The 26,071-nt window shown below is 34.5% G+C and overlaps 2 protein-coding genes and 1 long non-coding RNA gene across 6 annotated transcripts; 2 read left to right on the top strand and 1 right to left on the bottom strand.

Annotated features, from left to right (window-relative positions):
* The first annotated feature begins 1,495 nt into the window (after nt 1-1,495).
* LOC131534623 (cAMP-dependent protein kinase type II-beta regulatory subunit) lies at nt 1,496-12,871 on the top strand. 2 transcript variants are annotated; one of them, XR_009269395.1, is made up of 12 exons: nt 1,496-2,021; nt 2,647-2,682; nt 6,334-6,386; nt 6,506-6,589; nt 7,800-7,906; nt 7,988-8,141; nt 10,095-10,196; nt 10,354-10,428; nt 11,179-11,247; nt 11,375-11,510; nt 11,591-11,783; nt 11,865-12,871. XR_009269395.1 is itself a non-coding variant. In XM_058767624.1 (11 exons), the coding sequence occupies exons 1-11, from the start codon at nt 1,760-1,762 to the stop codon at nt 11,722-11,724; spliced, it is 1,212 nt and encodes a 403-aa protein (XP_058623607.1). In that variant the 5' UTR covers nt 1,496-1,759; the 3' UTR covers nt 11,725-12,871. The 2 variants fall into 2 exon arrangements, 1 of the variants encoding a protein (XP_058623607.1); XM_058767624.1 differs by having other exon boundaries at nt 11,591-12,871.
* Nucleotides 3,705-16,024, bottom strand: LOC131534624 (uncharacterized). Of its 2 annotated transcripts, none has more exons than XR_009269397.1 (5): nt 15,905-16,024; nt 11,166-11,230; nt 9,775-9,807; nt 5,255-5,292; nt 3,705-5,159 (listed from the first exon to the last, which is right to left on the bottom strand). It is a non-coding gene; the product is annotated as an uncharacterized LOC131534624 (long non-coding RNA). The 2 variants fall into 2 exon arrangements; XR_009269396.1 differs by lacking the exon at nt 15,905-16,024 and adding an exon at nt 11,577-11,707.
* Nucleotides 14,593-22,758, top strand: hbp1 (HMG-box transcription factor 1). 2 transcript variants are annotated; one of them, XM_058767621.1, is made up of 11 exons: nt 14,593-14,665; nt 15,945-16,125; nt 16,211-16,424; nt 16,510-16,633; nt 18,304-18,415; nt 18,759-18,874; nt 19,407-19,563; nt 19,651-19,795; nt 20,575-20,862; nt 21,287-21,428; nt 21,861-22,758. In XM_058767621.1, exons 1-11 carry the CDS (start codon nt 14,651-14,653, stop codon nt 21,876-21,878), a joined length of 1,512 nt encoding a protein of 503 aa, XP_058623604.1. In that variant the 5' UTR covers nt 14,593-14,650; the 3' UTR covers nt 21,879-22,758. The 2 variants fall into 2 exon arrangements, with proteins under 2 accessions (XP_058623604.1, XP_058623606.1); XM_058767623.1 differs by lacking the exon at nt 14,593-14,665 and having other exon boundaries at nt 15,945-16,035.
* Nucleotides 22,759-26,071: the final 3,313 nt, after the last annotated feature.

Here is a 26,071-nt window from a genome sequence, read left to right as displayed (position 1 = left end):
GCTCTGAATATCATTAATATTAAAGTCTCCATCACATTCTTTTGTTTCCCAAAAGTTATTTTAAAATTCTATTCTACTCTCTCCGGTAATTCTGGATACATTATGACAGACGTGGAACACGAAGCAGATTTAGGGAGAGAGGGAGCAGGCCTCGCTTCTTTATATAACAACAATCTAATTGTTCCCAGAAGGTCAAACTCTGATACTCTCCAATTTTAAAATGCATTCATGCTTAATAATCTCAACATAATCAGCTCATATTTGTCGTCAAAACGGGATTAACCAGCAACCCACTTAGTCTAATTCTGCCTGAGGTGTCTGTTTATCCATTAACTTAATTATTTTTTGAAAGCGTCACTCTGAACTCTTCTGCATTGTCTTGAATCTGTATTATATGATGCATTTTTTATGTACAGAGATGGTTATGGTACATTGATACTGTATATATTAGAGGAGACCGGGGCTAGTTGTCACACAGGAAAGGGTTATCTGTCACTGACTATAAGGCCTTGAGACAAAAGTCTGAACTGAACTTGTTCTCAGAGTATTTTTCATAAAAGTCAGGCTGGGGTAGATTCGTACAATATTATAATTTTGTATAATATTTACATACACATACGTACTGTTTATTGTCATTTTAGTTTATATACTATTTATAAAAAATATATATTTTAAATTTAATTATTTTATTTAAGTTTCAGATGGACAAAATGAGGGTTTGATATTTTTGTTCCCTTTTTCATTTTGTAATTTCATGATTTATTTTATGTCATAAGTGACATATTTATACACAGAATTCGAACTGTATACATTGTAAACTGCACACTTGTAAAAAACATATCTGTGCATTAATTTAAACAGTTAAAACTTTTTTTCTACACTTCTACATCTGTGTATAGTGCATTATTTAATTTTCTGTTTTTCTTATATTAGTGTTATATTTCATCTCTACTGCGTTATGTCTGCACTATCATGTGTGTTTGCACTATGTACTTTCTCCTGCACTGGAAGCTCCTGTAGTCAAGTCAAATTCTTTGTGTGTGTAAACATATTTGGTAATAAAGCTCTTTCTGACTTCTAAAACTTATAAAGGATATGTTCAATTTATTTTTATTTAAAATTATTTATTTATTTATTTTAGTAGTCAAGTTTGTTTCTGTACTTAAGGTGACTTTAAATAAATCTTGAGAAATATATTTAAATGAGAAAAAAATATGTGACAACTAGCCCCGGTCTTCCCTACCATTGTCCTGAACGATTTCCATATTTATATAGGCCTGTGCCGTATTTACATACACTCCAATGTAGCGATTTCAACTATTACTATAAAAAACCATAGTACGTGTCCAAAAATGTCATAATACCATGGTGCAATCGCAGTGATTATTTAAGAGCTCGCGTTGCGTTCTAGCTCATCGCGTCGCGTCCGCGTTCCTCCTGCGCAAATAGAGGGTTGCCGGTTGCCATGGTTTCCTGCATCACATGCGCGGCTTTCCTGTAGCCAGCAGCGCATCAAAAAAAAAGAAAAGAAAAGATGCCAGCTCTTGAATTCCCTGCCATTTTTACGCCCGCGAATTAGAGGACGCGCTCGGACACGAAAGGAAACAGACGCAGATGGTGGAATAGTGAGAAATCCGTCGCGTTCCCTCTGACGCGTTTGCGGATCATTCTTCTCAGCTGACGCGGCGAAACGGTACCGACTGCTGTAACGTTACGCGCGAGATCGGGCCGAATTTTGCGCACATTTCACCGTCAGGAAATGAGTATAGAAATCCCCGAGGGCTTGACGGAGCTTCTGCAGAGCTTTACCGTGGAGGTCCTGAGGAACCAGCCGGGGGATCTGCTGGAGTTCGCGCTGCAGTACTTCACGCGTCTCAAGGAGAACGAGAGCCGCGGCGGCGCGTTTGGCAATGAGCACAATTCAGCCGCGCGAGCGGGGAAAGCCGTCAACTTCATCGAAGAGGCCATGCAGATTGACTCCGAAAACGGAGAGGACGAGGACGATGATGAAGAATTCATAGGTAATGCATTCGTGCGTGCGTGCGTGCGCTCTTCCTTCATTCATTGCGACGCGTCCATCACATCAGCGTTCATACAGACATCCTTCATAACGGATGCACAATAATGCCTTAAAACACGGATCTTTTGTTCACTGGTAACGCATGATCACACATCTCATTTTTTACCGTCAAAAAATGAGTGGTCAGCTCACTGCAGATGGGGGTTGGAACAAAAGACCAAGCTTAATTGGCTTTAAATGATATTTTTGTTATTACGCTTACCGTTTTTTATCATCTAAGTGTTCTAATTTAATTGCATTTCTTATGGAAGATCTGGTCTTTATTCATAAAAAAGATGCTGTGTGTGCATAAGGACAAAATATTGGCACTAGGCCTTTTCCTGTGTTGTTTTTTGCATGCAAATGCTTTGTATTTCCATGAAGATGTGATGATGATGTGTGTCATTCAGAGGGAGTATCAATTATGATGTAAACGTTTTGATTTTGGTCAGGAAGAAAGATGCTTCTTGGTGAAAACGGATCCATCTAGGCCATTACTGTGGCATCTTGAATTGAATATTTTATAGGCATTAATATTCCATTTTATTGTAATGCACTGTGAGTAATTTTTCTTTCTTTCCTTTCAGCTCCGGTTATCAACAGATTTGTCCGGAGAGCTTCTGGTAAGTTTGTCAATTTCTGGCGATGCAGTTCACGAGTAGTATACTTATACGAGTCTGTTTCAGTAATATGATTACCAACTCCTATTTTAGGTGCATCTGAATTCATTATCGGGTTCCTGAAAAGAAAAACTAAACAAAATGTAGTAAATTCAATCCAGTGCCTTCATCACATAAATCACATCTGCTTTAAGATGAGCTTTCTATGAAGATTTATATTGTTGCTTATCTACTACTAATTCATTGTTGAACCTGATTTGGTGGCTAAAGAGAATTAAAAGAATAGTTCACCCAAAATATAAAATTGCTGAAAATGTACTCATCCTCAGGTCATCCAAGATGTAGATGAGTTTATTTCTTCATCAGATTTGGAGAAATGTAGCTTTACGTCACTTACTCTGCAATGGATGTGAATGGGTGCCGTCAGAATGAGAGTCCAAACAGCTGATAAAACATCACAATAATCCACACCACTCCAGTCCAACAATTAATGCCTTGAAAAGAGAAAAACTGCGTGGTTGTAAGAAACAAATCCATCATTAAGATGTTTTTAACTTCAAACCGATGTTTCCAGGTAAAATATGAGTCCATAATCCATAATAATGCTTCCTCCAGTGAAAAAGTCGTCTTGTCTGAATCAGGAGAGAAATATGCACGAATCAAACACCGTTTACAAGCAAAAACAGTCCAAAACTGTTTTACACAAATATGATGTGAGAGGACAACAGGGGATGGACTTTTTCACTGAAGCAAGCGTTATTATGAAATATAGACTTGTATTTTGACCAGAAGTGATGGTTTAAAGCTAAAATGCCTTAATGAAGGTTTTTTCTTCACAAGATGTTAACTGATGGACTGGAGTGGTGTGGATTATTGTGATGTTTTTATCAGCTGTTTGGACTCTCATTCTGACGGCACCCATTCACATCCATTGGTGAGCAAGTGATGTAAAGCTACATTTCTCCAAATCTGATGAAGAAACAAACTCATCTACATCTTGAAAGGCCTGAGGGTGAGTACATTCTCAGCAAATTTTCATTTTTGGGTGAACTATTTCTTTAACGTATACAGAGTTTACTTAAAATTCCCATCTTACAGAACATCCAGTTCTGGTTAATGACCTTGCATTTGTGGTCGGAGTTCCTTTTGTCTTGTTAACATATCATTTACTCCTTTACTGCTCTCACTGAGTGAATGAGAGAGCTAATGGTTTAATTGGCTAATGGAAGATCAGCTTTGTTTGCAGAAATAAAGTGTTTTAGATGCTGTGAAGTTCTGTCTCTCGTGGATCGCTATAAACCACAAGTGAGGACGGTTAGAGGGATTTTAATGTGTTGTGCTGACAGACCGGACTGAAATAGGAAATGAAGTATGATTGTAATGGAGAAAAGTAGAAGTTTGGTGGTCAATTAAAAAGAGATGAGTTTATAGTGTCAGGAAGAGGAGCATATTCAGTCCTTATATTGATGTGATTCTGTAGATAGATAGATAAATCGTCCCTACATATATCTGTCAGGCACTTTATTGTAATGGAAAAAGGCTTCTATAAAAACTCAGTGTTAAACGTAGTTCCCCATCTGGTTTATTTCATGTCAGGTTTGAACTCTGTGACTGAAAACAGATCAGATCAGACAAGATGTGATCAAGAATGACATAAAATGTAGACTTACACTAAAAGTTCAGGGTCTCAGTAAGGTATTTTTAATACTTTCATTTGGAAAGGATGCATTAAATTGATAAAAAGTGGTAGTGAAGACATAATGTTACAAAAGATTTCTGTTCATCAAAGAATCCTGAAAAAAATGTATCATGGTTTCCACAAAAATATGAACTGTTTTCAGCATTGATAATCATCAAAAACGTTTCTTGAGCAGCAAATAAGCATATAAAAATGATTTCTGAAGGATCGTGTGACACTGACGACTGGAGTAATGATGCTGAAAATTCAGCTTTGATCACAGAAATAAATTACATTTTAACATATATTCAAAAAAGAAAGTTATTTTAAATTTAAAAAAAAAATTCACAATATTGCTGTTTTTACTGTATATTTGGTCAAATAAATGGAGCCCCGGTGAGCATAAGAGTCTTCTTTCAGAAACATTAAAAAAAATATTCAATATTTTGAATGATAGTGAATTCTGTACAGTATAGAGAAATGTAGACAAAACACAAAATGTTTGACCTCTATTTCTGTGATTTTTTTAGCAGATCAGATGAGCTGAATACTTGAAATTAAGGACCAAACGTTGTGTAATAGGCCCTGGATTGATGTAAACAATCTAGAGCTGTGAGCTAGATCAGTCTAGACGGTTCCTGTAGGGTTCCTGGCCCTGAAACTTCAGGTCTCGCTCGTCTGCGTGTGGAGTATCGATCTAGACGGTGGAGTTCCTGGTCTTGTCATCTCTGCGCTGGTATTTATAGTAGGAATAGTGGGGGCGTGTGGGAGAGGAGAGCAGCCGATCCTCTCATCTCTCTCGCTGCATGCGTAACACAGGCAGAGACAGAGAACAGATTTCCCGCAAACTTTTCTCCAATAGTTCATCTAAAACTGAGAGTTTACACATTTACTCACCCTCATATTGTTTTGAAGCCCGTATGACGTTCTTTCTCCTGTAGAACATAAAAGGAGATGTTTAGCAGAACATCTGAGCTTCTGTTTTCCATACAATAAAATAACAAAGCATTGTAAAAAAAAAACTCATGAACTGTATTGATTATTATCTTGAAGTAGCTTTAATTTTATATTTCCTGTTTTTTTTATTTTAAATACATTTTTAGAATATTTGTTATGTGCTTTTAGAATTTTATTCGTTTTTTTATATGACTATTTAGGTTTAATTTATATGTATTTCAGTTTTAGTTTCTATTTTTAGGAATTTTAAGTGCTTTGTCATTTTATTTTCTGTTAAATATTACAATTTAGGTTTAATTTATCAGTTTTAGTTTATATTTTTATAATTTTATGTGCTTTTGTCATTTTATTATTTTATTTTAAATATTATTATTTAGGTTTAATTTATTTAATGTCAGTTTTAATCTTAATTTTTAGGTAATAATGTATTTATTTCCATTTTAGTCTTCATTTTTAGTCATTTTGTTATGTGTTTTGTCTTTCTTATTAGATTTTTTAACATTAATGTTTAGGTAAAAAAATTTTTTATTTATAATAAATTTTTACTCATTTCAGTTAGCTGTCAAAGCAACGTTTGTAATTTTAGATTTGATTTGATTAGACTTGTGTGAGAAACCCAAACCCAAATTTAAATTATTATTCACTGAAATTCTTCTTTTATTCTTCCAACTCTTAAATTGTCACTATATTTTCAGATTTGTAAAAGTGTAGCTTGAACAATCTGTTAAACATCTCCTTTTATGTTTCACTAAAGAATTAAGAGTCATTAAGGTCTGGAAGAACGTGAGGATGAGTAAATGGTGGCAGTATGGTCATTTTTATGTGGTGTTAACCATTTATCCAATAAAACAGTATTTGAAAGTAGACATTAAGATTCAGATGCTTGTTTTTATTTTAACAAGTTGCACAAAGCGCTGTATTTTAATTGCACAGTAATGCGTTGTCTAGACAGGTTGGTTTTATTTGTTTTCGACTCTAATCCTGCTTCTGATTTACTGAATTCATTGGTCTCTGGACAGTTTGTGCGGAGGCGTACAACCCTGATGAGGATGAAGAGGAGAGAGAACCAAGGGTGAGTGGCCTCTCGAAACCTGCTATTGAAATGCTCCGGCGACAGAGAGTTCCTCCTCTTGTATGCATTTCTGTGGCATCTGCTGCCCAGTATCCCATCATGCTCTGCTGTGCCTTCAGGTCACTCACCCCAAAACAGACGAGCAGAGACAGAGACTACAGGAAGCCTGCAAAGACATCCTACTGTTCAAAAACCTGGACCAGGTAAGATTATCAACAGTTTATGAGAGAATAAAATGTGAGTTTTGGCCAATTTGTTTTCAGACAACCACTAAGATTAACATGGATGGCTTGTTTAGTTCCTGTGCTACAGGCTACTGGGGGAAAAAATGCTATAAAATTCTATAAAAATACAAATAAATAAATTTGACATTTAAACTTCAGTAATGTTCCAGATTTTATATTTATATTTTATATTTAATGTTGCATATTATGTATGTTAAAGGAATAAAAATGAAAAAAAAAAAAAAAAATGTTTTAACCTGTCATCATTTACTCACCTTAATGTCCTTCAAACCAGTGTTATTATAGTATTATTTTGTTTTTATTAATATTTTTGAATTAGCTTTTATTTTTACATTTTCAGGTTCCACTTAATTTTAACTTTTAGCAATTTTCTTATGTGCATTAGACATTTCTATTTTTTTATATTAGTTTTATTTTTTTAAATTAGTTTTTTTATATTACTATTTGGGTCAGTTTCAGTGTTAGTGTTAATTTTTAGTAGCTTTGTTATATGCTTTTGTCAATTTATTTTATTTTTTTCTTCCTTTTTTTGTTTAATATTAAAGTTTACGTTAATTTTATTTTTATGTCAGTGTTATATCAGTTTTGGTTTAGTTTTTATTTATTTAAGTTAGCAGCCAAGGCAGCATTTCAATTTTGTCATTTTTCATAATATTTATATTTTATTTTAACTTTATTTCAAATAAAAAAATGTTTAAGTTTTAGTTATAGTTATAATTTAGTTACAGTTATAATTATAATTAGTTATAATGTGAGATACTATTAGAGATTTTATTAATAGTTTAAAGTTTTAAAAAAATTATTTTCTTTTCATTTTCATTTTTGTTAAAGTTTTTTTGTTGTTGTTGTTTCTATTGTGTGTTTGTCATTTTTATCATATTTTACTTTATTTAAATATAACTCTTTATTAAATTAAATGATTTTTATTTTTTTTTTTTTTTTTCAGTTAATCTATTCTATTTCAAGTAATATTTTTTATGGTTTTAGTTTTAGTTAACTATAATAACACTGGGAACAAACCCAAATGTGTGCAGTTATTCACCTTGAAATCTGTTAAATATCTCCTTTTATATTTGACAGATGAAATAAAAATGACAGAACAGTCCATTTTAGCTGAACTCTCTCTTTAAGATAAGAAAGGCTCATATTTTGCCCTCCAAACCTACAGGAGCAGATGTCGCAAGTCTTGGATGCCATTTTTGAGAAGGTAGTAGTGACCGGAGAGCACATCATCGATCAAGACGACGATGGCGACAACTTCTACGTCATTGAGAGGTATAAATGATTCATCTTTGGATCTTGATGTTGGTGTTTAAACCTCTCAGACATCGATATCTCGTTGTGTTTCTTGCGCAGAGGAACATTTGACATCATGTTGAAAGTGGAAGGCACCACGCGGACCGTGGGCTCTTATGACAACCGTGGGAGTTTTGGAGAGTTGGCCCTCATGTACAACACGCAGAGGGCCGCCACCATCATCGCTACCTCACCTGGAGCCCTGTGGTGCCTCGTGAGTCATTTCTGTCATCGTTTACCATGATTCTTAAAGGGACAGTTCACACAAAAATGAAAATTCTGTCATGAATTACTCTCCTCATGTCGTTCCAAACCCGTAAGACCTTCGTTCATCTTCGGAACACAAATTAAGATATTTCTGATGAAATCCGAGAGCTTTCTGACCCTCCCATAGACAGCAATGCAACTGACACGTTCAAGGCCCAGAAAGGTAGTAAGGACATTATTAAAATAGTCCATGTGACATCAGTGGTTCAACCATAATTTTACGAAGCTATGAGAATACTTTTTGTGCGCAAAGAAAACAAAAATAACGACTTCATTCAACAATTTGTCTCCACCACGTCACACTATAGCGCCATTTTGGAGAGTATCACATTCATAAACAATGTATGCTGTTCTGTGTCAGCAGCGCCGTACGCGGATACGCTGTTTACTTTGTTTTTTGCTTTGATCTGAACGTAAACAACGTATCCGCTTACATATGATGCATACGTTATGTATGTGATACTCTCCAAAATTGCACTATGCGGAGGAGACGAATTGTTGAATGAATTCGTTATTTTTGTTTTCTTTGTGCACAAAAAGTATTTTCGTAGCTTTAAACAATTATGGTTGAACCACTGATGTCACATGGATTATTTTAACGATCTCCTTACTACGTTTCTGGGCCTTGATCGTGTTACACTCTCAGAAATAAAGATACAAAAGCTGTCACTGGGGCGGTATCTTTTCAAAAGCTACATGTTTGTACCTAAAGGGTCCATTTTGGTACCTTAAAGGTACATATTAGTACTTAAAGTGTACATATTTGAACCTAATAGGTACAAAAGTGTACCTTTTGAAAAGGTACCACCCCAGTGACAGCTTTTGTACCTTTATTTCTGAGAGTGTATGATCCTTGCTGTCTATGGAGGGTCAGAGAGCTCTCGGATTTCATCAAAAATATCTTAATTTGTGTTCTGAAGATAAACAAAGGTCTTACGGATTTGGAACGACATGAGGGTGAGTAATTAATGACAGAATTTTCATTTTTGTGGGAACTATCCCTTTATCTATGGAAGCCAGTTTCCTTCCTGGATTATTAAAAAAAAATGGTAGTTGCGACTTTTTCTCTCACAATTCTGATTGAGTCAGAATTGAGATAAAGTTAGAATCTCATGACGTAAATGACGTTCTTTCTCACAATTCTGACCTTTCGTATATCTTACAGTTCATAAAAAAACTTAATTGTAAGATATAAAAATAAGTCAGAATGTGAGATAAAGAGTCGCAATTACCTTTTTTATTTTTTTCATTTTGTGGCAGAAATTAGCTTTCATAATTAAAACCATTAAAAAAAATGTATTTCATGTAATAAAACAAACATTAACTGAAATAAAATAAAATATATTTAAAAAAATAAATAAATGTATTTTAATTCAGCTACCAAGGCGACATTTCTCATTTTCGTTTAAAGTTGAAGTACTAAAATAATTCAAACTAAAATTTGAAAGTAATAAAGGAAATAAAAGACAATAACACAACAACAACTTAACTCAAATTAAAATAATAAAAAATAAAATCTAATTCAAAATATTATACTAATAATAACAAAAATAAATCTAAAATAACAATCATTTACTCACCCATAATAGTCCAAAGTTGAATGACTCTTTCTTCTGAGAAAAAAAAAAGATATTTTAATGAATTTGCAGTACATCATTTTCTAAACAACTGGTTTCGGCAAAAAAACAACCTGCTATTTAAGTTTACAGTAAAATCAGATGCTAAATATCTTGTTTCTTTCTCCAAGAGCATTTCATGTATCGTTTGTGTCAGAGCGCCCTCTGCTTTTCATAGAAAATACTGAAATTATAGAACTACAAAAATTCAATCTCTCTTGAGTGTAAAATATTATTAATTATTTTATTCAAAATTTTATTTTTTTTGGCTTAAATGTCTCTAGGATCGGTTGACATTCAGAAGGATCATCTTAAAGAATAATGCAAAGAAAAGAAAAATGTACGAGGCTTTCATCGGGACTCTTCCACTGCTCACGTCACTGGAGGTTTGAACACACACACTTTTGCATTCATCCCTGCAACTTCTACCAACATGCTATCTGCTAACTGTATTTTATTATTTTGTGGTAAGTGATTTGAGTTTTTGTCTGCATGCGCAGTTCTCTTGTTGATTTTATAAATAAATGTGTCTCTTGTTTTCAGGTTTCAGAGAGAATGAAGGTTGTTGATGTCTTGTCGACCAAAGTGTACAACAGCGGGGAACAGATCATTGCTCAGGTTAGACAGTTTTGACACTAATAAACGTTTAAGCAATTATTATGGGTTCCCACAGTCATGAAAAACCTGGAAATGTAAAGGCCTAGACATTTCTTTTACTGGTTAATTTCTGTATTTATGCTCAGCACTAATATATTTAATCAGATTGAGTACAATTTGTGAGTACAAATTTTTAACAGTTGTTTTTTTTATTACAAAAAAACTGGAAAAGTAATTTGAATTAGTAAATTAGTTATCTGTTATAATGTATTTTGTATATAATGTTATAATGTATTTATATCTGATGTAATGTACAGTAATGTTATATAATATCAGTTAGATTTTTTTATAAGAAATTAATACTTTTATTCAGCAAGGGTTAGTTATTAAAATTAAAAATACTTAAAATTAAATACATTTATAAAGTGATTTATTTGTCTGTTTCACATAAATGCTGTTTTCTGTGTTGCATTCTATTACTACTAATAATAAATGTTTCTTGAGCAGCAAATCAGCATATTAGAATGATTTCTGAAGGATCATGTGACACTGAAGACTGCAGTAATGATGCTGAAAATTCAGCTTTGATCACAGGAATAAATTACATTTTAAAATGTATTCAAATAGAAAACAGTTATTTTAAATTACAACAATATTTCACAATATTACTGTATTTTTGATCACATGAATGCAGCCTTGGTGAGCAGAAAAGACTCTTTGAAAAATATGAAAATATCTTACCGACCCCAAACTACTACCTTGTTTTCACAGGGTGATTTGGCAGATTGTTTCTACATCGTAGAGTCAGGACACGTCAGGATCACTATGAAGAGGAGCAAAGTGAGTCAAACATGTTTGTTTTAACAAAGAATCAGCACAATTCGGTTCATTATGCATCCTAATAATCCAATAAATCCTTCAGCTTTAAAAGATTCACATGCATTTACATGACATTGTTATTTTTTAGTCGAAAAACGATACTGAAGACGAGGAGGTGGAAATCGCCACATGCTCTAGAGGCCAGTATTTCGGAGAGTTGGCGCTCGTCACTAACAAGCCACGGGCGGCTTCTGCGTATGCCATGGACAACGTCAAATGCTTAGGTAATGCATTATAAGTGATATAACATAATGCATCGCAGATGCACGGCGGGTCATGTGATCATTCACCTTGTGTTCCACAGCGATGGACGTGCAGGCGTTTGAGAGGATATTAGGCCCCTGCATGGACATCATGAAACGAAACATAGCGAATTACGAGGAGCAGCTGATCACTCTCTTCGGGAGTCACATTGCAATAGAGGAGCCGAATGCATGAAATCAGTTAATCAATAAACATCGCAAACTTAAAATGCAATGTGAAACGATGAGAAAATGGTAAGTAGAGGCCTGTCATCATGGTCAAGAAATCGTGTTAACATAGGTCATAAGCTTGAAGTTATTGTTTTGCATTCACAGATGTGAAACTCCGGTGTGTGTCAATGATCATGATTTTTTTTAGATGTGAAAAGCCAAATGTGAGCGCTTTCCTCCAGGGTACTCGAGGTTTATGGGAGTTTCCTCGTGGTTATTTGGTTTGGGGATTTGGTACCGGTGTGTTTATCGAAATTTTTCTCGTTTTTTAAACTTGGTTTGTGTTTCTTTCACATGCTGCATCTTTTACACAAAGACTGCATTGTTATGCCATATACAGCACAGTAATATGTTAATTTATTCTTTTAAAGCTATTCTTCTGAATTTTTAAATCTGCTGTTGAGCATTTGTCAAATGTTTTCAGTGTTATGTAAGTCATTTTTACTGCGAGCCACCATTTTTGACTAAACATGAATTCTGCATCTGAGATTCATGAATTGCATCTTGATGACACCTGTTACAAAAAATGTGAACAGTTACTTATAATGAATTATGGACTACATGCCAGAGTTTAAAGTCAACATGAAAACTAAATTGAACGTATTTACTTAGAGCACGTTAATAATAATAATAATTTTTTTTTTTTTTAAGTTTGTATTAAAATTGCAATCCCTCTAAAACAACATTTGAAGTCATAAATGAATTCTGGTATGAAACACCCTTTTTTTAACCGTCCAATCAATTCTGCTCAATAAAATCAGGTCCTACCTATTTTTTTTCTTGTTGAATATCCTATTTAACTCATAAATACTTCAGATTACAGAAGTAAAATGAGTTGCAAACTGTTTCACGTTGACTTTTATACTCAAGTTTCATTACATTTCCAGGAGTTAGTAAACTTTCAAATTGCTTGAGAATACGATATGAGAAAAGGAGATGGAGATGCACAGACTCGATTACATATAAAAATGAAAATGCAGTCTGAATATTATTGCACTTTGATGCCAGTGTAATGAAAATACATAATTTAATGGAATAGCTCACCAAAAAATGAAAATTTTCCTCACCCTCAGGCCATCCAAGATGTAGATGAATTTGTTTCTTCATCAGGTTTGGAGAAATGTAGCATTACATCACTTGCTCAGCAATGGATCCTCTACAGTGAATGGGTGCCGTCAGAATGAGAGTCCAAAAAAATAATTTCATCTAAATCAGGTGGATTATTGTGATGTTTTTATCAGCTGTTTGGACTCTCATTCTGACGGCACCCATTCACTGTAGAGGATCCATTGCTGAGCAAGTGATGTAATGCTGCATTTCTCCAAATCTGATGAAGAAACAAACTCATCCTAATCTTGGATGGCCTGAGGGTGCGTGCATTTTCAGCAAATTTTCATTTCTGGGTGAACTTGAGGTTGCACAGCGCTACATGTTTTCAATTTCTTGTTTTTGCACAATCTTTTACAGAAACTCCTCACTGTCACATAAGAATAATAAATATAGGCATTGTGTATCTTCTGTCGGTTTTAAAATGGTGTAGCACATTTTTATGAATTGTTCACATCTTAAATTTTTTTGAATAACTAAAGCATTTCACAATGAATTATGATGTATTCAACATGCACAAATTGTACATTCACATTCGTTTTCTAGATGCTCAAAAAGTTACCAATGACATTTGCTCTCTCTATGACGAAGTCTGAATGATTCCTCTCTTTTCCTGTGTTTATTTTTGAGTTACGTTTACTTTGTTTCTGGTAGCTTTTGGCATTTTGATAATGTTCTTCAAAACACTTGCTTTATTCTTCATTCCTGCAGTATTTGGACACTGTTTTTCTCTATCTCTTGACGTATGAGAAGTTTGTCCTTGTTGATTGGATCTTTTGCTTCACGGCAAGTCATATGCATTACTAGTAGTATCCATTTCTTCCTAAAACATTACTGAATTCATTACTGTCTACCTCTAATATGAACAGCTTAGCCATCATCACCTCTTCCCATGTAGATCCCCACAGGTTTGTCTGTTGGTAAACTAACCTGTAGTGAATCCCTAAACCATATCTGTGTGTCAGTGTACCTTTACACCATTTCTACCCTGTTCATAGGGGGGAAAAAAAGACTTTTAATTGCCAATCAGTGCTCATTTCTGTACCATTTCTGTGTGAATTTCTGCAGCCTAATTGCGAAGTTGCTAATGCTTTTTATGTCCTGAAAATGGATCAAAGGTCTACAGTCTCTTGGTGCAAGAGAGCCCAGTACTATACCGTCAGTTATATTTGACTTTCCATTCAAATAAAGAACAATTTTGTATTTAAAAATCACGTTGTGATTATTACAGCTCTCAAATCTTATGTTACAAATGATTCCTTTTCATTCATGCATAACATGCATGTGTTATGATATGTCATGATGCATGTGTTACATCACTGAGTAGTAACATTAGAAATAGAAATGCCATCAAAAATGAACTTCCTCAGATGTGATATTATATCATTAATTGGGTCCATAACCTGTACTTATGCGGCCAACCATTAGCTATTTCACTTTTAATGAGCTGTAATTTAACCCAAATGCAAGGACTAATGTTGTTTTATGTTTGTTTACAACGTCTTAAGACAATGCATACCTCAAATCCCCCTATTTAACAAAGAGGGCGGGTCTTCATTAAAAAAATCCGTCTCAACCAATGAGATTCACGCCTGATGTAACGGGCATGCAAAACTGACCAATCACAAACACAATAACAAACCCATCCAAGTCTAACCCAGTGAGCGAGCGACTAGCCAATCGCGCTTCGAGCTCACCAAACTGACGTGCGTCTCCACCAATGGGAGGCCAGATCTAAAAGTAATCAGTCCTGCCTTCGCTGAGAATGCCAGAGATACTCGGTAATGGCGACAGGTTTGGTAAGTAAAAAAAGTTGTTGAAATATTATCACGAAACTAAACAGTAATGTCAATGAACTTTATTCTGCGTGGCTATTTGAGACGGTGACGGTTGAGTTCGCGGGGAGCAAAAAGACTGTCATTCATTGTTTCGATCGCAAATGTCAACTTTTTACTTGATGGGTTTTTTTCTCTGTGACGTTTGTTGTTTTGCTTGTGGTTTAGTAATTCTCTACCTCACCATAGCGACAATAATTAAACACAGCCTGTCCTGTTTTTTCCTTAAAACCCAGCAGAAAACAGGGTCTCCATTCATTACAGTAGGGTAAAAAGAAGGACTTGATGTACCATGTCTCAACTTGTTGACATTCTTTTGTTTACAGCTCCCGCTTTTGACATTTGAGTTCATTTTTAAACATTTATCTTCATTATTTTACATCGATCAAGCATCTGACAGTTGGATGGTCTGTGTAAGATGTGGTTTGATTTGATACCGCAGTTGTTAATGAGTTTTTGGCGATTTTTTCAAACAAAGACCTTCGTGTTGTTGCGACAGCCGTATTGAAGTTATTGTTCTCGTGTCCAGCTTTAACAACGACAATATTCGTGTTAAAATATCAGTTATAAACCAAAACATCTACCGCGCTTGCGTCTGTTTTGTGTTTGTTTATTCGCGAATGCAGGAAATTCTTATTTTCTTCCTGTGTGGAAAAACTGAAACCGTCGAGCGAGCGAAAATGGCCACAAATAAAGCTTTCCGCTCGTAAACACGGACGTATCTTCGATCGGATCGAACGGGGGGACTTCCATCTGCGATTCTCCAAAGTTATGGAGAATTTTCCAGCGCAATCTATCGCTGTTATTGATCCCCTGTTGTTACGCAGTTATGAATGAATGAGCTGCGCTGCGCATGCGCCAAGTCTCAGAAAGTTTATAAACAAGCCTTGCGTGCAATGCGGGTCAGGTGACCGCGCTTCACAGAAACGGGCCACAAACAAAACGCGTTATTTAACACGACGAAATTTGCTTTATTAAGGATTCAAGCCTTGACGACTCTCGTTTAATTGTGAAATGAATGTTGCCAGTGCTCAACGTGATCGAACAGTGGCCAAGAACATATTGCACAATAGGCCACCCAACAGAACAGTTGTTCCAGTGTTTACTTCTGTTGTCCCGCAGTCATTCATTCGTTTCATTCATTCAAAACAAATGCCTACAAAGTAAAACCTGTGCAAGTAAGCTGGTTTGGAAATTACCTACCCGTTTTGCTTTCGCTTTAACGCTTCTCTTGCATTCACAGCCTGCCCAGCTGACATGTTATAATATGGTGTGGGAAGTGAAAACTCAGTCGGTCCCTCAGAGAGTCCAGGAAGTCCAGACACAGAGCTCAGGTATGGACGAGGCCTTCGATCTGCTTAAATGCAATGAGTGCCTGCCCTCCTCACCTGGCTGCCCTTCTAATGAAAGTCACATGGAGTACGGTAATTAGATTTGCCACTCATGGTTTGTTCTGAAAGCGTAAAAATCAAATTTCCGATTCCAAATACTATGTTTCTGTCTGTACAGATGATCTGCCTGAGCTGCAGGAGGTGCAGGATGACCAGTTGACCTCGGGTGTGTTCCAGGTGGCCCCGGGCGTGTCGCATCATGAGGAGGGGCCCGTCGAGGGCCGGAGCTCCAGGCCTGAGGGCAATGTTTCACACACAAACTGGCTGACCGAGCTGGCCAACATCGCCACCAGCCCTCAAAGCCCCCTGCTCCAGAACGCCCCACACAACCGGTCAGGAAATCTTGGCATTTATACAATTGCACATGAATGTAAATCGCACAGCTCGGACTGTTCTGATGATGTATTTTCATTGCAGGTCTTCTCCTGTTCACATCTTCTCCAACAGTAGCAGTTTACATTCCTACGCTAGACCCCCTCTGTCTTCCAGCAGCGCCCCCAGTCCTGCCCGCAGCCACATGAGAGAACGCCGCCGCACCAGGGTATCGCTGCGGGCCTTTACAAATGCAAACACTTATAATGGGATTTCATGAATGGCTTAAGAGTTTTTGAAAATGTTATGTGCTGTTATCAAGATCCAGAATAAACTTATTGCCACACTTGCCAATGGTGAGTGAACTGAGAAAGTTTGCCATGCATGAAAAAAAGAGAAAAAAAACGTGATTAATCGCATCCAAAGTAAAAGTTTTTGTTTATGTAATATGTGTGTACTGTGTATATTTATTATGCATATATAAACACACACGCATATATAAACACACACACATACAGTATATATTTTGAAAATATTTACATGTATATATTTATATTAATGTAACTTATATATTTAATATATCAATATAACATACTTTTCTTAAATATATACATGTATGTGTGTGTATTTATATGTACATAGTAAATATACACCACACACAAATATATTATGTAAACAAAAACTTTTATTTTGGATGCGATTAATCGCAAATTACATTCGGTTACATTTGGCTTTGAAAATACCCACAAAAGATTATTTAAAGCTATTTTTGTGTTAAATGAGAAAGTATTAAGTAGACATTACAAATAGTAGCTTTGGAAAGAAATATTTTATTTGATTCATCATAAAATGTATTGCACATAAACATTTACGCTACAACAGCCTAACATAAACTATGGAATATAAAAGAAGATAATTTGAGAAAAAACAGCTTTGGTACCAACAGTCTTCAAAATACCTTCTTTTATGTTCCACAAAAGAAACTAAGTCATTCAGGTTTGAGTATCAGCCATTTTGTCATTTGCAGCATATCTGTGTAATTTTAATATCATTTATATACTATTATAGTATTTATTTATATTTTTAATTAGGTTTTATTTTTATATGTTCAGTTTTCATTTTAATTTAATATTTTGTAATTTTGTGTGCTTTTATCATTTTTATTAGTTTTATTTTTAAATTAATTAACTTTATTATTTAATTTTTACTTTTTATTTATTTCCAGTTAGTAATCGTAGTGCTTCAACTTAAACTTATTTCAGTTAGTTGCCGAAAGCAACATGTCTAAATACTCTGAATAAAAAAATACTCTGAATAGTTTTAGTTGTCCTTAACTGTAATAACCCTGGTTTTCATTTTAATTTGAGTAATATTGCTTTGCTTTTATAATTTCAAAATATTTTTGTTTAGCCTTATTTTTAATTCAGTTTAATATTTTTGTTTAGCCTTATTATTATTATTATTATTGGTATTTATATTATTTATTTTTTCATTTCAGCTTTATTTTAACAAATTTTTATAATTTGAAAATATTTCTGTTTAGCCTTATTTTATTTCAGTTATAGTAATTTTAGTTCATTTTCTTTTTTCCATTTTTTTCATCAAATTTAGATTTTGTTTCATTTCAGCTTTATTTCAATTAATGAAAACTAATTTGAATAGTTTTAGTTATATAACACTGTTTACAAGTTAATCTCTCTGTAAAACTATATCTACTATACGTCTCCGTCATTCGTACAGTTCAACTGAAAGCATGCATTATGTTACGGTTCCTAATAAAGTTAGCGGCCACATGGCGCAGTAATCTTATTTACTGTTAATTTTAGACCCTGGCTGAGAGTTAAAGAGTAAATAGCATATAGTACATACTTTTGAGGCTGTTTTATGTGCGTTTTACAGGCCAGCAGTGAGTCAGAGTCAGGCATTTTCTGCATGTCATCTCTGTCCGATGATGATGACCTGGGATGGTCCCATTCCTGGCCCTCCACTGCCTGGCATTGCTTCCTGAAAGGTAAAGACACAGATAAAGTGTTCCCAAAAAACTTAGGAAAAAAATAACAGCTGATATTGTGATTGCAGTTTTATTTATCAGTGAGTTCAAGAAATGTGGTGAACAGCACCTTCTGCTGTTACTAATGCAGAGCAGCAGGAGTAAAAAGGGAAAACAGGCGTGTCTCTGGGTCACAGGAGGGCCAATGAGTCCTCAGAACAGATTCTGGTCCTCACACCCATGTTTGTTTCTTACATAACTGTATTGAAGTTTTATTTTTAAAAAAGAGTTTAGGCTTAACTTTTCTGTCTTTTGATATATGGAGATCTCTTTTCAAACACTTGTCTCTGTCTTTTTCCTCCAGGAACACGTCTACGCTTCCACAAAGGTCTGAATGTGGAGTGGCAGGATGCAGAGGACGTGATGGAGTCGGATGAAGATTCAGATGACGAGAGAGGAACACAGTCCAACCCAATGAAGGTAATGATGTACACATCAGTCAGATGTCATTCTTTCACCTTTTAAAGGAATTGTTCACACACATTTTAATTTACTGAAAACGTACTCATCTTCAGGCCATCCAAGATGTAGATGAGTTTGTTTCTTCATCAGATTTGGAGAAATGTAGCATTGCATGACTTGCTCACCAATGGATGCTCTGCAGTGAATGGGTGCCGTCAGAATGAGAGTCCAAACAGCTGATAAAAACATCACAATAATCCACAAGTAATCCACCTGATTTAGATGAGATCATTTTTTGGACTCTCATTCTGACGGCACCCATTCACTGCACAGTATCCATTGCTGAGCAAGTGATGTAATGCTACATTTCTCCAAATCTGATGAAGAAACAAACTCATCTACATCTTGGATGGCCTGAGGATAAGTACATTTTCAGCAAATTTTCATTTTTGGTCAAACTGTTCCATTAATGATTTCATCAAGTAGTAACTTTTAAAAATGCATTGAAAAATCTTATTGCCAAAGTAATTTAAGATTGTTTGTCTCGCAGAGTTACGGCTCTGATGGGCTAAAGCTGGTGGTCTTTGAGGAGAGTGTGTCTTTCGGCCAGTCCGTCCTGAAATTAACCTTTGACCCTGGTTGCTCTGAAGCAGGGCTTCTGACCGCCGAGTGCAGTTCGGACCATCCGTTTTTTGTGAAAAATAAAGGTAAATGCAGAAGTCTGTTTCTATGCAGTATCATTAAAAGATAAATGTGATTTGGGAATTTGAATCTAATCTGTGCACGTGTGTTAGGGTGGTCTTCTTTCTATCCGAGCCTTACTGTTGTACAGCACGGCATTCCCTGCTATGACATGGAGGTTGGAGACTTGTGTCTGCCACCAGGACACCGCGACGCCATCAACTGTGACGACTCAGTCGTTTTTGACACTTTTAGGAGGTACCTGTGTTGTTATTGTTTTTAACGACAACTAACACTATTAATAATAGTTTTCGTTAATTGAAATAAAGCTGCAATAGAATACGATAAATAAAAATAGAAAAACACAAAACGTTTTCTTGGTAATTAGCTGAAATATTATAAGTTGAAGGACTAAAATTGCTAAAACTAAAATTGAAAGACAAATTAAAGCTAAATAGAAATATATAAAAAAACTAATAAACAATCACAAAATTACTAATGAAATTCACAATAGTTGATAATAACATTTTTCAAACACTTAAGGATCCCCGTTATGACAGTATTTTCATGTTTAAAATTAATGGAATGTATCAGATTTAGTTTTTCTTGTAATTACTATTATTTTCAAGGGCGAGTCTCATTACATGAAATAGTAAAAATACTAAAATAAAATAATTTTAAAATTCAGAACAAACACTACCATAATGTGCAAACACTTCATATAATTGATCTTTTTTTCACATTAATGTTGAGATTATGGTAATGAGAAATTGCATGGATAATTGTCAATATGATTTATTTAAGCAAAATGTATTTATTAATTTTTTTTGTCTCATATGAGACCTAATTTGCTACTTGTTTTCAACTAGAGTCTCGTATTTAATTTTAGTTTTAGTTTAGTTTTTATAGATGAATCCAATTATTATTATAAATTATTAATAATACTAAAAATATAGAGAGATATCATCAGAGATAAGAACTGAATTGGCTTCAGCTTACTGTGTTTAAGATGTTGACTGTTTTCTCACCCCACACAGTTATGACTTCACCCCTCTCGACTCTTCTGCCGTGTACGTTCTGAGCAGTATGGCACGTCAGCGTCGGGCATCGCAGTCCAGCGGGGGCGCTGTGAGTCCCGACTGCGACAAACTCGAGGCCCTCAGCTCCTCCCATCACTCCCCCAGCAGCAAATCACAGCGCAGCCATGCCTCAGGAAACTCTGGAGCCACACCCACAAAGTGCAAGCGGCCAATGAATGCCTTCATGCTTTTTGCCAAGAAGTACAGGGTGGAATATACACAGATGTACCCCGGCAAAGACAACAGGTGTGTGGATGTGCCGCGAGCAGACAGATGAATACAAAAACTGTTTTTTGTCAAATAAAAATATTAAATGGAAAAATAGTAGAAATGTTGCATGAGCAGCTAATTTAAATAAACATAAGTACAAAATGACTAAAATTAAATCTCAAATAAAAAATAAATCTAAATAGAAATATTTAAAAATAATAATAATTGACAAAAGTACATTAAATTAACCAAAATTACGCTGTCAGTTTCCTACATAGGCAGCATTCTAACTAAAACGGAGGGGGAAATAGTCTTTTTCTTCCGTAGAACAGGAAAAACCATTTGGCCAAAACAAATCTATTGTTACATAAACATGCTGACTACCTTTAGAAACAGTGAAATTTGTCCGGTTGTTTGGGTCTTTCTCTTAAAGCGAGGTTTTCATGTCTAATTTACTCAGAGCCATCAGCGTGATTTTGGGCGATAAATGGAAGAAGATGAAGAACGAGGAGAGGAGGATGTACACCATGGAGGCCAAAGCTCTGGCCGAGGAACAGAAACGTCTCAACCCTGACTGCTGGAAACGCAAGAGAACAAACTCGGTTAGTTTTTTAATTAGCATGATTATTGTTCATTTTGTGAATCTGTTTTTGTAAGAAAATTTTTCTATATATTCTATATATTTTTCAATATAATTTTTCAACTTTTTCACAGAATACTGAGTTTACATCTCGTAATTTTGAGTTTTTTCTCTGAATGTTGAGTTTAGATCTCACAATTTTTTTTTGACGTTTTTTCTCTGAATGTTGAGTTTAAATCTTAAATTCAAATTTTTTTCTAGCAATTTTGAGAAGAAAAAAAAACAGTCAGAATTGTAGATAAAAACTTTGAAAAGTCAGAATTGTGAGATAAAAATGAGCAGTTTTAATTAATTAATTTTTTATTCCATGGTGGAACCAAGCTTCCATACATTGGTAATAGGTCATGAAAAGTTTGAAAATGATTATTAAAAATATTCCTTTCCATTTCGCTAGGGCTCTCAGCAAAACTAGGCTAAGGATTGTCACAGAAAAAACATGAACTGGACAGCAGGAGACGGACACCGACACACATTCTCTTGACAGAATGATAAACCGCAACTGTGATGCTACACGGACTTGCTTTAGGAAAAAAAAAAAAAAATTGATCATTACAACGAAACATCTTCACGCGAAGAATTGCGAAAGAGAAATTACATTTTAAAAATATATGAACGAAAGGCAAACCATATAATTATATGCGATATAAAATGTAATCTAGTCAATTAACAGTGCTTATGTATTTTTCTTATCCTTTCAAAAACGACGAAAATGCCTTACTCTTCCAAAGCAAGACAACGCTCAGTTCTTCTATCAGGTAATTTTGTATTTCTAGGCTTGAAAGGTGCAACCCTGTGGTGCTATTTTACTGAGGCCGAAGGAGAGATATTATACAAATAATGTCTATTTTTAAATGTAAAAAGGGGAAATTTAGATGTTAGCTCGTTTTTTTCAGCTGTTCATATTAATTGTATTTGTATAACTCAACTTATTGCACAGACTCAAATGTATTGCAAATAGATGAATGATGTTGAACTGCATATTCGTCGTTGTGCTGGAAAGGGGTTGAATTTCATTTGACGTCAGTCCAGCCTAGGCCATATTCAGTGTGTGTCTGCTTACCTGTGTGTGTGTGTGTATGACAGTCTGTCCATTCGGCCATATTGTACATGGATAGAGTCCCACACACAAGCGCACGAGTACAAAGACACGCATGTTGTCACATACAGCACTTCAGGGCCATGCCTTCACTGTAAGTGTTCTTGTTTTTGCACTTTATATTCATATATATATATATATATATATATATATATATATATATATACATATATACATATATATAAAACCTTATAAACCAATAAATGTATACAAGCTGAAATGTTGTGTAAAAAAATATATATATCTTGATGAGATGTATCCTTGACACAATCATGGCCAAACTGAGCAACTGAGTGTTGTGCTTTGTGTGTTTGTCATTGGATTACATTACAAATACATTTTGTTAATATTGTACAGGTCCACGTTCCCATCCATTTCTTGCACAAACTATTCTTGTATCATATTATAAATAAAATTTTAAACTCGCTACCCTAAACATTTGCAGCCTTTCTTTGTTTTCTTGACGTAAAAAAGGTTAAAGGCTTAATGCTGGAATAAATCGTAAGGTACACACTATTTAGAAAGTATATAGCCACAAGATGTAACATTTTACCTGTGACTGATAAATGGCTTATATCATCAGCATTAGTGCTTAAACTAGCTAATCATGTACACCGTATAAAAGATTCGTAAAAATTATGGCACAATGTAGCCTACTGTATTATTTTTTCAGGTGTTTTACCTGTATTTTGAATTTTGCACATTGTGTTGTTTTATAATGAACAGAAATGTCTGTTAAGTTACAGGACAATGTCCTGGCAGAAAATTACCGTACTTAAAAAATACAAAATAAATTAATATAGCTAGATAAGCACATTCCTTAATCTTGGTTAATATATTTTAAACGTTCATAAAAGACAAAAATGTTCTCATTGGTTCTCAGTACAAGGAATATAACATTAAACATGAGTCATTAAATACTGCAGATGTCAATCTGATCAAAAATGAATGTGGTTCGATAGGATTACAGAGATCAGCATGGGAATAGAAATAAATAAATAGGCTAATAAATTAGTTTTTTCCAAACTTTGTTTCACCGGAGGTTTGCCATTCTGAATGATTTATCATAATTTTTAAGATTCATGCTAAACATACTTGCTTTTCTCTGTGTGTACGAGAATAACATAACGTATGTATGCAATTTCACGCGTAATCCGTCCCGACCGCACAAAAAATATAAATTATATATTTTGAATTATTATAGGTAGTCTATATCAAAGTCTAAAGACATAGTTTGGAAGATAGGGACTTTTCTGTTTTGCACTTTATTATTAATAACATTTTATAAAAAGTTGAATTTAGTTAAAACTGTAATTTTTGCTTTTAACCCCTTGCCAACTGTCCCAGTCCCATAGACTTCCATTATAAACGCAATCTACATTTATCTTACAAACTGAAATCAATTAGGCTATATTCTGTGGTAAATGACTGCAAGTTGGCTTGGTTTCAAACAGCACTGTATCCTTGTTGAATAGAGTTTTAACCATAGATATACACTGTGTGCAGAATTATTAGGCAAGTTGATATTCTGGTCATATTTTTTTTTCCAAGAACATTTTACCAATTCCAAACCACATCAATCTTAGTAACTTCTATCAATTTTGTATTTAATCATTTATAAGTTATATATAATTGCCCATGAAGGCTGAAAGTTAAAAACTCCTTATTTCAGGTGTGCAGAATTATTAGGCAGGTTTTCTTTTACAGATAAAATGAGCCAAAAATGAGATTGAACTCAAGAATAAAAGTAAAACAATTACTAAATGCCCATGAGAAGGATGCAATACTAATGCAATAATAGAATTAGCAAAGTTAAGGCATGATCATTGGGCAGCGAAATGCTCATTGGGTCAGCACGGTCAGAAAAAAACAGGTGGAGAGGAAAAGACACGTTAACTGCAAAAGAATTTGGAATTAATGTCAAGAATTAGGTGAGAAACCATCAGGAACCATTTAGTCTCCGGCACCATCATTTTCCAGAACTGCAACCTTCCTGGAGTCTCCAGAATTACAAGGTGTCAGGTTCTCAGAGACTTTGCTTGGGTAAAAAATTCTTTAAAATGGCCCTCACTTAATAAGAATAACATGCTGAAGTGTTGTGAAATACACGAAGACTGATTTTGTATAGGATTTATGGACAGATAAGTTGAGAGTGACTCTTGAAGGACCAGCATTACATCCTCTTGTACCACTGTTTGAAGAATTGATCTTCCAGAATCTGGCAGTAAGTTTTAGGAGCTCATTTTTAATCAATCCTGCAAGACAGACTTTTCAGGATAAGAGATGAGGTCTCTGAGAACCTGACACCTTGTAATTCTGGAGACTCCAGGAAGGTTGCAGTTCTGGAAAATGATGGTGCTGGAGACTAAATGGTTCCTGATGGTTTCTCACCTAATTCTTCACCTTAATTCTTAATTCTTATGCAGTTAACATGTGTCTTTTCCTCTCCACCTGTTTTTTCTGACCTTGCTGACCCAATGAGCATTTCGCTGCCCAGTGGTCATGCCTTAACTTTGCTAATTCTATTATTGCATTAGTATTGCATCCTTCTCATGGGCATTTAATAATTTTTTTAACTTTTATTCTTGAGTTCAATCTCTTTTTTGGCTCATTTTATCTGTAAAGGAAAACCTGCCTAATAATTCTGCACACCTGAAATAAGAAGTTTCTGACTATCAGCCTTCATGGACAATTATATATCACTTTATATCACAAATTATTATAATATATAATTTAATATATTATATATTATAATATAAATTAATATATATCACAAATTATTAAATACAAAATCAATAGTAGTTATTAAGATAGATGTGGTTTGGAATTGGTAAAATGTTCTTGGAAAAAAAATATGACCAGAATATCAACTTGCCTAATAATTCTGCACACAGTGTACAGTATATACATATATATATATATATATATCAGTCATTCTTGAGAAGTGGGACAAAACAGGGTGCAAAATTGAACAAATAAAACCTTGTACTCAAATGAAACTACATTATATGTACTAAGCTACTGAGCTATGCTTTGATACAACCTCCCAACTTTTCTCTTTTTTTTAACAAAATGTGCTTTTTACCTTGGACTGTGTAATATAATTTCAACTTTATCTGTAACAGCATTCAAGATGTTTTTAACATTTCAAAACACATTCTCACTTTAGCAGACAGATTACACTTTCACATGTGACCAACACTTCCACAACAAATATAAAATATCATAATGAAATATTATCAAAATATTAATCTGACGGTGGTGACGAAAACCTGAATTTGTAGTCTTTTTAACTGTCAAATACATTCAATTACTGTATTAAAACAAACATAACAAACAGTGAGTATGTTATTGAGTATAAAGCTTTTATTCAAGAGTCACATTTAAGTATATCATTGGAACACAATATCTTATGGTGGTGACATCTGACGGTGTTGACAAATTTGGCATTTCTTTCACAAAACAAAGAGTTCATGCAGTAGCCATTTTGTTTTGTTTTCTGTTGTTGC

The sequence above is a fragment of the Onychostoma macrolepis genome, chromosome 25 (genome assembly GCF_012432095.1).
Source record: "Onychostoma macrolepis isolate SWU-2019 chromosome 25, ASM1243209v1, whole genome shotgun sequence".
Classification (NCBI taxonomy): Eukaryota; Metazoa; Chordata; class Actinopteri; order Cypriniformes; family Cyprinidae; genus Onychostoma; species Onychostoma macrolepis.
This window is presented reverse-complemented; position numbering and strand designations above follow the sequence as displayed.